At 39.1% G+C, this 13,118-nt stretch overlaps 1 protein-coding gene across 4 annotated transcripts in view; it reads left to right on the top strand.

Moving 5' to 3' along the window:
• HAVCR2 (hepatitis A virus cellular receptor 2) overlaps positions 1–13,118 on the top strand; it is a 30,719-nt gene that overhangs the window by 3,806 nt on the left and 13,795 nt on the right. The window contains exon 2 of one of the 4 annotated variants that reach the window (XM_045036328.1): positions 11,979–12,038. In XM_045036328.1, coding sequence (XP_044892263.1) covers positions 11,984–12,038 — 55 coding nt within the window. In that variant the 5' untranslated portion in view covers positions 11,979–11,983. Of the gene's footprint in view, positions 1–11,717; positions 12,039–13,118 lie in introns of those variants that run through there. The other 3 variants (XM_045036331.1, XM_045036337.1, XM_003981347.4) reach the window with 3 other exon arrangements.

Consider the following 13,118-nt stretch of genomic DNA (forward strand, 5'->3'; position numbering starts at 1 on the left):
AATCCGATGTTACTGCCTCCCTTTGCAAAATTTTGGGACTAATACTCTATGGGAACTGAGATGTTGTGGTTTAAATAAGAGAAGACTTTTTATTCAAATCAAGTACATATAGGATTCCATATGTAGTCATCTCTCCAATACCCATTCTTCTGCAGCTCCCCAATTGTACAAGGTAGATTCTAATTGGACTGAATTTTTCCAGATAATCCCATCTATATCACCCTTGTTCTCCTGTCTCCTGAACTGGGTAAAATTCTCTACTTCCATTTTATGAATTTTGTCAAGTGGCCCTTTCATTATCTGTCATTGTGAATTATTTTTTTTTTTTTAATTTTTAAAAAATGTTTTATTTATTTTTGAGACAGAGAGAGACAGAGCGTGAGCAGGGGAGGGGCAGAGAGAGAGAGTGAGACACAGAATCCAAAGCAGGCTCCAGGCTCTGAGCTGTCAGCACAGAGCCCGATGTGGGGCTCAAACTCACAGACTGTGAGATCATGATCTGAGCCGAAGTCAGACGCTTAACCGACTGAGCCACCCAGCCGCCCCTGTCATTGTGAATTCTAACAACACATAATTCTGATGTTTTCATTGGGTGCTTAGAGGCTATCTTTAGGGAGTCAGAAGTTTTTTTGTTTTTGTTTTTGTTTTGTTTTGTTTTTTTGCCACTTTTCCTGTTGACACGGAAAAAGCAAAAACACAAACAATCTGCAGTGGTATTGTATACAGTAGTTTTTATGTAGTACTCTCTACCTAATTATAGACAGCCCTCTCCAAACACTCCCTTAAGAGAATTCACAATACAACTTTCTAAACACAATTTAGAAATGAATTAATTACAATACAAAAGGCTTCTTTACCAGAAACACATTTAAGTGTTCCTTTTATAAACCAAACTTCCATTGCACATAATTAAAGAATCATAGGCCTCTATGGATCTTTTATGATCAACATTACAAATAAACAGACATGAAGCATCCATTTCACGGGGATAATAACATTATTGTTTTTGCCTAATGTTTCCATCTAGTGGCATCCACATGGCTGCAATAAAGAATGGGGAAGTTCTATAGCAGCTGGAATGAAGAGATATTTGGAATAGAAAGTTAATTAATTAATTGGTTAATTAATTAATTTTCTTTTAAACTTTTTATTTAAATTCAAGTTAGTTAACATACAGTGCAATATTGCTTTCAGGAGTAGAAATCAGTGATTCATCACTTACATAAGACACCCAGCTCTCATCCCAACAAGTGCCCTCCTTAATGCCCATCATCCATCTAACCCATCCCCCACCCACCTTCCATCCATTAACCTTCAGTTTGTTCTCTATTGTTAAGAGTCTTGAGGAGTCAACATGGCAGAGAAGTTTGAGGGCCAAAGTTCCCTTGTCCCTCAAACACAGCAGTATTGAGGCCAGAAGACTGGCAATTCAGGCTACAGAGTGACAGAAACATCTCCAGGGGCCCACAGGGACAACAACTTGGTGGTCCATAGGTGCGTGATTACTAATGGGGAAAGATAAAACAGGCAGTGTAGGTAAGGAGGGGAGGGATTCCCTTCTGTGGAGAGACAAAAAGAAGAAGAAAGAGAGGCTGTGGAAGTGTAGGATTGTATTTGGACAAGAAGAAAACCACTCACCAGGGAATGGAAAAAACAGAGAAAGAACCAATTTCTAACTGGGGGGCTTTCTTCACCCTGTTTGCACACCGTGGGCTTGGTAACCAGTTCAGAGTTGCAGTCGAAAAAAGCAGTCTTCTCCCTTGGGTGCTGTGGGAAGAAGGTATACAGTCTCCAAGCACAAAAGAACCTGCAGCAACCCACTAGCCAGAGGCCCTTTGTCAGTCGGCTGGCAGAGTGGCTCTACCCTGGAAGGGGGACATGTGGAGCGGGATCCTTTAAGACATCAACAAACTGGCCAACTTGTGCCCACACAGCACTCTGAGGATGGCCTGAACAGAGTGGTTTGGTGGGGGGAAGAGGGAGACTGGGACATTGCCAGTTTTCTCCTCATCACCAACAAGGTGGAGCTTCGGGGAATGGAGAGTGGGCCCACATTGGAGGCGGGACCCACCTACACCAAACCACATCCCTCTGTGCCTGGAAACTGTGTATCTACTGGAGCAAGATTGACACTGACTGAACCAGAGAGCCCCTCCTCCAGACCAGCACAGCCACTGGCTCTAAGGCATCACTGGCTCTAAGGCACTCAGATATCAGATATTGGTCCAGCAGTTTTGTATTTGCTGATTTGATTCTTGGTCAATTCTTAGTTTATATCATAGGCCTCTATGGATCTTTTATGATAAACTTTACAAATAAACTGAGACATGAACTGAGACATGAATATAATATAATGTATATATTTCCTTACATATTATAAGGAAATATATTATATATATATATATATAAAATATGTATATTATATATATATAATTTTTTTCCTTATACCTTTTCTTCCTCTTATTCCTTTCCTTCTCTATTCTGGTTATTCTGGTTGTTGGTTTAAGCAGACATTTTTAATCTATTCTTTTTACTCATCTTCTGTATCTCCTTCTTCTTTATTTTCCCCTCTCTCTCTGGGCTATACCATATAGTTTCTCTAATTCTCTTCCTGGTCAATTATTTTTCCTTTTCTTTTTCCCCACTCCTGTCATTTCTCTCTTTGTATGGGATAAAGTTTCTCTCACCACCACCCCCTTTTTAAAACTTTTTCCAGGGTTACTTCAATGAACAAATCAAAACACACCTGGTGGAAGGCCTAAACCACCACTATGAGTAGGGAGATAAAGCAACCAGGGTCTTAACAACAGAGAGTATGCAACACACTCCAAAAACACCTCCTGAAGAGCCAGGCCCTGGACAGTGTATGAGCCCTTTTAAATATAATAGTGCTAAAAGGTGCAGGATACATAATAAGCTATTAAAACACATAAGGGACAGAAAACTAGCCAAAATGATGACCAGAAGAATTCTCAAAAGAAATTCCAGGAAGAAATGACAGCTAGAGAATTGCCCAAAACAGATATAAACAATATATCTGAGCAATAATTTAGAATAATAGTCATAAGATTAAGCTGGGCTCAGAAAAAGCATAGAAGACAGTAGAGAATCTATTGCTGCAGAGATCAAGGAACTAAGTAATAATCACAACAAATTAAGAAATGTTGTAAATGACGTGCAAAATAAACTAGATGCACTGGACAGCAAGGATGGAGGAAGCAGAGGGGAGAATAAGTGAAATAGAAGATAAAATTATGGAAAATGATGAAGCTGAGAAAAAGATAAGAAAATATTAGACCACAAGGGAAGAATTACAGAACTAAGTGATTCAATGAAACATAATAAAATTCATATCATATGAGTTCCAGAAGAAGAAAAGAGAGAAAAGGGCAGAAAGTTTACTTGAACAAATTATAGCTGAGAACTTCCCTAATTTGGGGAAGGAGGCAGACATTCAAATCCAGGAGGCACAGAGAACTCCCTTCAGATTTAACAAGAATAGGTCTTCTCCATGGCACATCATAGGGAAACTGGCAAAGTACAAAGATAAAGAGAGGATTATGAAAGCAGTTGGGGACAAACGTGTCTTAACCTACAAGGATAGACACATAAGGATAGTAGTAGACCTGTCCACTGAAACTTGGCAGGCCAGAAGGGAGTGGCAGAAAATATTCAATGTGCTTTATAGGAAAAATATATAGCCAATAATCTTTTGTCCAGCAAAGTTGTCATTCAGAATAGAAGGAGAGATAAAGCCTTTCCCAGACAAAAACTGAAGGAGTTCATGACCACTAAACCATCACTGCAAGAAATCCTAAGGGGGACTCTGTGAATGGAACACTGCAAAGACTACAAAAGGACCAGAGACATCACCACAAGCACGAAACCTACAGATAACACAATGATACTAAATCTGTATCTTTCAATAACACTCTGAATGTATATGGACTATATGCTCCAATCAAAAGACATAGGGTTTCAGAATGGATTAAAAAAAAAAAGATCCATCTATATACTGTCTACGAGAGACTCATTTTAGACCTGAGGACACCTTCAGGTTGAAAGTGAGGAGATGGAGAACCATCTATCATGCTACTGGAAGTCAAAAGCAAGCTGGAGTAGCCATACTTCTATCAGACACACTAGATTTTAAACTAAAGGCTGTAACAAGAGATGAAGAAGGGCATTATATCACAATTATGGGGTCTATCCATCAAGAAGAGATAACAATTAGGGGCACCTGGGTGGTTCAGTTGGTTAAGCGTCCAACTTTGGCTCAAGTCATGATCTTGCGGTCTGTGAGTTTGAGCCCCGTGTTGGGCTCTGTGCTGACAGCTCAGAGCCTAGAGCCTGCTTCGGATTCTGTGTCTCCCTCTCTTTCTTCCTCTCCCCTGCTCATGCTCTGTCTCTCTCTCTCTGTCAAAAATAAATAAACATTAAATTTTTTTTAAAAAGGAGATAACAATTATAAATGTTTCTGCCCCAAACTTGAGAGAACCCAAATATATAAATCAATTAATCACAAATGTAAGCAATCTTATTAGTAAGAATATGATCATTGGAGGGGACTTTAATACTTCACTTACAACAATGGACAGATCATCTGGTCAGAAAATCAATAAAGAAACAATGACCTTGAGTGATACACTGGACCAGATGGACTTGACAGATATATTCAGAACTTTTCACCCCAAAGCAACAGAATACACATTCTTCTCAGGTGCCCATTGAACATTCTCCAAGATAGATCACATACTGGGTCACAAAACAGCCCTCAATAAATATAAAAGAAGTGAGATCACACCATGCATATTTTCAGATCACAACACTATTAAGCTTGAAATCAACCACAAGAAAAAATTTGGAAAGCCTTCAAATGCATGGAGGTTAAAGACTATCCTACTAAAGAATGAATGGGTCAACCAGGCAATTAAAGAAGAAATTAAAAAGTATATGGAAGCAAATGAAAATGAAAACACGAAAGTCCAAACCCTTTGGGATGCAGCAAAGGCAGTCCTAGGGGAAAATACATTGAAATCCAGGCCTATCTCAAGAAACAAGAAAAATCCCAAATACAAAACCTAACCACACACCTACAGGAACTAGAAGCAGAACAACAAAGAAACCCCAAAGCTAGCAGAAGAAGAGAAATAATAAAGATTAGAGAAGAAATAAACAATATAGAATCCAAAAAACCAGTAGCACAGATCAATGAATCTAAGAGCTGGTTTTTTGAAAAAAATGAACAAAATTGATAAACCACTAGCCAGACTTCTCAAAAAGAGAAATGAGAGAAACCAAATAGATAAAATCACAAATGGTAGAGGAGAGATCACAACCAACACCAGAGAAATACAAACAATTATTAGAGAATACTATGAAAAATTATTTGTCAACAAACTGTACAACCTGGATGAAATGGACAAATTCCTAGATACCCACACACTACCAAAACTCAAATGGGAAGAAATAGAAAATTTGAACAGACCCATAACCAGCAAAGACATTTAATCAGTTATCAAAAATCTCCCAACAAATAAAAGTCCTGGGCCAGATGGCTTCCCAGGGGAGTTCTACCAGACATTTAAAGCATACTTAAAACCTATCCTTATCAAGCTGTTCAAAAAAATAGAAATGGAAGGAAAGCTTCTGGACTCATTCTATGAAATCAGCATTACCTTGATTCCCAAATCAGACAGAGACCCCACTAAAACGGAGAATTACAGGCCAGTATCACTGATGAATGTGGATGCAAAAATTCTTAACAAGATACAAGCAAATTGAACTCAACAGTATATTAAAAGTATTATTCACCATGATCAAGTGGGATTCATTCCTGGGCTGCAGGGATGGTTCAATATTCACAAGTCAATCAATGTGATACATCACATTAATAGAAGAAAGGATAAGAACCATATAATAAAACCATATAATAAATAGATGCAGAAAAAGTATTTGACAAAATACAGCATCGTTTCTTAATAAAAACCCTCAAGAAAGTTGGGATAGAAGGAACATACCTTAAAATCGTAAAAGCCATATGTGAAAAGCCCACAGCTAATATCATCCTCAATGTGGAAAAACTGAGAGCTTTCCCCCTGTGATCGGGAACACGACAGGGATGTTCACTCTCACCACTGTTGTTTAACAAGTTGTTGGAAGTCCTAGCCTCAGCAATCAGACAACAAAATGAAATAAAAGGCATCCAAATTGGCAAAGAAGAGTCAAATTTTCACTTTTTGCAGATGTCATGATACTCTACTTGGAAAACCTGAAAGACTCAACCAAAAAGCTGCTAGACCTGATACTTGAATTCAATAGTCTCAGGATACAAAATCAGTGTACAGAAATTGGTTGCATTTCTATACACCAATAAAGAAGCAACAGAAAGAGAAATCAAGAAATCGATCCCGTTTACAATTGAACCAAGAACCAGAAAATACCTAGGAATAAACCTAACCAAAGATGTAAAAGATCTGTATGCTGAAAACTATAGAAAACTTACAAAAGAAATTGAAGAAGACACAAAGATATGGAAGAAAAGCTCATGGATTGGAAGAACAAATATTGTTAAAATGTCAATACTACCCAAAGCAATGTACACATTCAATGCAATCCCAATCAAAATTGCACCAGAATTCTTCTCAAAGCTAGAACAAACAATCCTAAAATTTTTTTTTTTAATTTTTTTTCAACGTTTATTTATTTTTGGGACAGAGAGAGACAGAGCATGAACGGGGGAGGGGCAGAGAGAGGGAGACACAGAATCAGAAACAGGCTCCAGGCTCTGAGCCATCATCGGCACAGAGCCCGATGCGGGGCTCGAACTCCCGGACCGCGAGATCGTGACCTGGCTGAAGTCGGACGCTTAACCGACTGCGCCACCCAGGCGCCCCAACAATCCTAAAATTTATATGGAACCACAAAAGACCCTGAATAGCCAAAGTAATATTGAATAAGAAAACCAAAGCAGGAGACATCAGCGTGGTGGGAGAACTGGACGGCAACAGGAAGGAGAATGAAACTGGACTACTTTCTTACACCACACACAAAAATAAACTCAAAATGGATAAAAGACCTAAATGTGAGACAGGAAACCATCGAAACCCTAGAGAGAAAATAGGCAACAACCTATTTGATCTCAGCCACAGCAACTTTTTACTCGACATGTCTGAAGGCAAGGGAAATAAAAGCAAAAATGAACTATTGGGACCTCATCAAGATAAAAAGCTTCTGCACTGTAAAGGAAATAATAAAACTAAAAGGCAACCGACAGAATGGGAGAAGATATTTGCAAGGACATATTGGATAAAGGGTTACTATGCAAAATCCATAAAGAACTTACCAAATGCAACAACATGAAAAACAAATAATCCAGTGAAGAAATGGGCAAAAGAAATGAATAGACACTTTCCCAAAGAAGACATCCAGATGGCCAACAGACACATGAAAAGATACTCAACATCACTCATAATCAGGGAAATACAAATCAAAACCACATTGAGATACCACCTCACACCATCAGCGTAGCTAAAATGAACAACTCAGGAAAAAATAGATGTTGGCAAGACTGTGGAGAAACAGGAACCCTCTTGCACTGTTGGTGGGAATGGAAACTGGTGCAGCCATTCTGGAAAACAGTGTGGAAGTTCCTCAAAAAATGAAAAATAAAATTATGACCCAGCAACAACACTACTAGGAATTTATCCAAAGGATACGTAAGTGCTGATTCACAGGGGCACTTGTACCCCAATGTTTATAGCAGCACTTTAAACAATAGCCAAATCATGGAAAAAGTCCAAATGTCTATCAACTGATGAATGGATAAAGAAGATGTGGTTTATATATACAATGGAATACTACTTGGCAATGTGAAAGAATGAAATCCTGCCATTTGCAACAATGTGGACAGAACTGGAGGGTATTATGCTAAGTGAAATAAGTCAGTCGGAGAAAGATAGATATCATATGTTTTCACTCATATGTGGAACTTGAGAAACTTAACAGAAGACCATGGGGGAAGGGAAGGAGAAAAAAAAAGTTTCAAACAGAGAGGGAGGCAAACCCATAAGAGACTCTTAAATACAAAGAACAAACTGAGGGTTGATAAGGGCATGGGAGAGAGGGGAAAATGGGTGATGGGCATTGAGGAGGGCACTTGTTAGGATGAGTACTGGGTGTTGTCTGGAAGTGATGAATCATGGGAATCTACCCCTGAAACCAAGAGCACAGTGTATACACTATATGTTAGCTAACTTGACAATAAATTATATTAAAAAATTAACACAAACAACAACAATAAAAGAATCTCTTATGGTTTGTTTCCCTCTTTTCTTTTTTCATTTTCCCCCTCCTGTATATTCATCTGTTTTTTTTCTTAAATTCCACAATGAATGAAATCATATGGTATTTGTCTAGAAAGTTAAGTTTAAAAAGATAGATGCAAGCTGATAAATGTTAGCACCTCTACAGGTAGAGCAAGCAGACAGTTGTCGGATCTGAAGCACAGAGCACCAGCAGCGAAGCACTCTTCAAAGAAAAACCTCTAGAGCTAAGTTTCGTTTACAGGAAATACACAGAAAAGAGGAATAATTTCAATGACACCACAAGGAAGCAGGCAAACCCAGAATGTGGCATATTCTGCGGAACAACTGATTTTACAACCAGTGAGTGGCAGGGGGATGGAGGGAAACTGTCCCAGATTAAGATACTTAATTCATATGACAACCAAATGTGACACAGGGACCTTGTTTGGGTCTTGATGTAAATAAATGTATTGTAAAAGGGTATTTTTGAGATAACCAGGGGAATTTGATTATGAACTGGAGACTTAGGTGCTAAGACATCATTATTAATTTGGTGTCATGTGTGATAATGGTATTATAGTAATGCAGCAAAAAGTCCACTTTATTTTTTTTTTTAATTTTTTTTCAAAGTTTTTTATTTATTTTTGGGACAGAGAGAGACAGAGCATGAACGGGGGAGGGGCAGAGAGAGAGGGAGACACAGAATCGGAAACAGGCTCCAGGCTCCGAGCCATCAGCCCAGAGCCCAACGCGGGGCTCGAACTCACGGACCGTGAGATCGTGACCTGGCTGAAGTCGGACGCTTAACCGACTGTGCCACCCAGGCGCCCCAAAAAGTCCACTTTAAATACACACTAAAATCTGTAAGGGTGAAGTGATATGAGATCTGGGATTTGTTTTAAAATAGAAGTTGGTAATTTTAAATCTGTGTATTGGGAACTCATAGTTTCCTGTCTGCTTTTGTGTATGTAAAAAAAATGTATATAAAACAGTAAATAGAAAATGCAAGTTATAACGTGGATACACAATTTGTCTAAGAAAGGAAGGAATAACAATACATATTTTATTTTCTTGTGTCTGCATTGGGGGTATATACAAAAGAGACTTAGGAGAATGGAAACCTACAGGGCGGTGGGGGAAATTGGTAGACTTGGAGGATGGGAACAAGGCTTCTTCATAAAGCTTTGATACTGCTTCAAATTTTAGCCATTTGGATGAATTATCTAAATAGTTTGATTTTAAGAAACAAGAAAGAAAAGTTAAATAAACATGAAAATGCTCAGAAACATTTCCCTGTACACAAGAAAAAAAAAAAAGAAGGGGATTGGAGTAGATTTCTAGGTTCGCATTGCAGAATGTGATTGTGGTTAAGCACATCAGCAATAGGTAGGTAGAATGGGTTCCAATATCAGCTCTTCCTGCTAGCTTTGTGAGCTCAAGGTAAAATTGCTCAAACTTTGTGAGGCTCAATTTCCTTACCTCTATGTTGAAGGTAATCTACTGCATAAGATTGTTCTAAAGATTGAGTGTGGCAATGGTTGTAAAGTGCTCAGTGTAGTACCTGACCCACACAAAGCACCCAAATACTGGTTATTATTGTAAGTAGTAACCTTAGCTCTCTAGTGGTTTAATCTTTGGTAGTTGTTTAGTGATTGGTAGATAATATCTCTTATGCAATTAGTGAGGAAATTAAATATGGTGGGAACAGATGGTAGCCCTCATTGTGGCCTAAGCAAGTCATACCAGATATTTATTGTATGCCCACATTCCCATCCTGTGCTACCAATGCTGTTTATAACATCACCCTCAAGCGCACATTCACTGTCTAGACTTCGATGAATTAATAAGTTATTAATATTTTATGAAACTGGTTCCAGTAGTAACTCTAGATAAGGACATAAAACAGAGTAATAACAATAAAAAACAAAACACGGAAAAAAAGGAAAAACAGAATACAAAATCTGAGGGCTGACACTTTTAAGAGTGTTGATTGGGGCCATGCAGTAAACATATCATCTGACCCCATGTTTAGTCCATTCTACCTTACCCTTCAATATGGACATTTGCTGGTTTTTATTAGTTATGTAGGTAAGCATATTAAGGACAGATATGAAATTCATAAAATGGTTTATAGTGGAAAAAATCTGGAGCTTGGGGGACTCAGTTCTCATTTGAAATTACTAATCACATGCCTTTGGGCAAATCAACCTTTTTAGGTCTCAGTTTCCCTATCCATAAAATGAAGAAATTTACTGTGATCTCTTGAGTAACTGCTACCTCTGATCCTATGGAAAGTGCACGCGTTGAACAAGCTGGATATTTATCCTGAATGCATTTAGTGGCATAAAGATGAGTGACAAGGAAGTTCAGCAAGAAAAGACAGGAAGTCCACAGGGTTTTCAGAAACTATTCAGTCTGTGACCTTACTCTGATAAAGAATCATTGGCTTTGGCTCAGTCGGTTGAGTGTCTGACTTCGGCTCAGGTCATGATCTCACAGCTTGTGCATTCAGGCCCCGTGTTGGACTCTGTGCTGACGGCTCGAAGCCTGGAGGCTGCTTCAGATCCTGTGTCTCCCTCTCTCTCTGTTCTTCCCCTGCTCACACTCTGTCTTTCTCAAGAATAAATAAACATTAAAAAATTTTTTTTAAAGAATCATTGGCTTTTAAGGTTCCTAGAGAAATGTCACTATCTCAGGGCTGAGACTGAGGGCTGTCACTATCTCAGGGGTCTGAGATGTTACCTCAGTGATGGATAGTGTGGCTGAAACTCAACCCTTTCTGAGAATTTACGTCTAGAGCCCCAGGGCTGGGAGGGAGGAGACATCCCATCTGATTCTATTACATAAGATGTAATAGAATATTGAGGTCCCCTTGATTCCCACTGCAGTGGGGGATAAACACTGCAGAAAGGAAATATCTTTCCTAAGTGGAAGGGTTTGAAAGTTCAGGTCAAAGTCAGAATATTATAGCAGGGAGCCATGCATATGTCACCTAGTACAATTTCCTCATTTTATACATTTTATAAATGAGGAAACTGAGATCCAACAAGGTTATATAGCACAGCCCAGTTTGTATTTGGACAAGGTTAAGAATTAAGTTCCGGGGGTGGAAAGGGCCCATAAATTTGAGAATAAGAGACATGCCATTCATTGTGGTATTCTCCAGCTCCTAGTCCATTAATATTGATCACATGACCAACCAACTGACTGATCTGACTGAATGAATGTATGGATGATATGTTCCTGCCTTGTGTTCCCTGGTAACCAGCTAGACCCACACGCCATCCATTCCAAACAGAGGATTATTTCATTGGAGATATGAGAGGGCTCTCTCCACTTGCTAAGAGAGTTTTCTTGACTGGCTGAGAGACATTTTTCTTCCTTGAGTATTGCTTCCTCTTCGTTGATACTAACAGGATAAATATCAGAGCCCTTACAGGATGTGTGTGGTGTAGCACGACAGACAACTGGGGTTTTCTTTGATGTAACTGTGGACTTGACAGCATTAACAGAGGAAAGATCGGTAGTCAGGTGCCCTGGTGTGTTGGTCCAGCAGTCGGGGAGAGCAGCCGTTGCTCCTGTGATTGTGGAGGAGATACAATTGCAAGAGGTACCCAGTTCCACTGGAGAATCAAAACTAAACAGAGCTATTACTGGACGTTTCTTCTTCAGAATCCATGGTTTCACAACTTTCCTTTGACTGTGTCCTGCTGCTGCTGCCACTACTCACAAGTAAGTCTGGGCACGGGCTGTCACACTTGGATAGCGTGAGATAAAGATACAAAGACGGTCATTGTAATGTTTGTAGTAGCAAGTTTGGGAGCAGCCTAAATGCCCACTAGTGGGGGAGTAGGTAAATCAGTTTGTGATATCTCCATGATGCAAACAGTGAAGCTGACCAAACATAGTGATATGAAATGTCTCTAAGTTGAAATGTTAATTGAATAAAGCAAAGAACAGAATAACATGTATATTAGACTTCCATTTGTGGATGTGTGTTGTAGGGAGTAACATGTATATTAGACTTCCATGTGGGAATACATGAATGGTCCTTAATGTATAGACTCTGGGAAGGGGAACCAGAAAATGGGAAGGAGCAGGGAGAGGGAGTATACTTTTCATATATCTTTAAAATTTTTTTTAATGTTTATTTATTTGAGAGAGTGAGCGAGAGAGAGAGAGAACATGAGTGGGGAAGGGGCAGAGAGAGAGGAGGACACAGAATCTGAAGCAGTCTCGAGGCTCTGAGCTGTCAACACAGAGCCTGATTGCAGGGCTTGAATTCACGGACTGTGTGATCAAGACCTGAGCCAAAGTCTGACGCTTAACTGACGGAGCCACCCAGGAGCCCTCATATGCCTTTTTATACTGTTTAAATGTTTCACTATATATATTTATTAATATACATATATACTTAAAGACAATTCATTTCAAACCTCAAAATAGCCTGTGGGTGGTTTCAAATATGCAAGCTTCTTATTTAGCCAATAGTTTTTATTCATTATGTGCTGAGTGCTTAAAAAAAGAGAGAGCTTTATGTTAACTGCCTTTCATCGATGAGCAGATGGGTGAGCTGTTTTACTAGCTAACAATGACTCATTTTCTGCCTATCTATCTGCCCAGCCCTCTGATGTTCACAGGGCTAGACCACAATTGTCTCCTAGGGCATTGGTTCTCAAAGTGAATTTCCAACCAGCTCTGTCAACAACTGGAAACCTGCTAGAAATTCAAATTTTTATACCCCACCCCAGACCTATCGAAGTAGGAACTCTAGCGGTTGAGCCCAGCCATCTGTGTTTTAACAAGGCTTTC

The sequence above is a fragment of the Felis catus genome, chromosome A1 (assembly GCF_018350175.1).
Source record: "Felis catus isolate Fca126 chromosome A1, F.catus_Fca126_mat1.0, whole genome shotgun sequence".
NCBI classification, from domain to species: Eukaryota; Metazoa; Chordata; class Mammalia; order Carnivora; family Felidae; genus Felis; species Felis catus.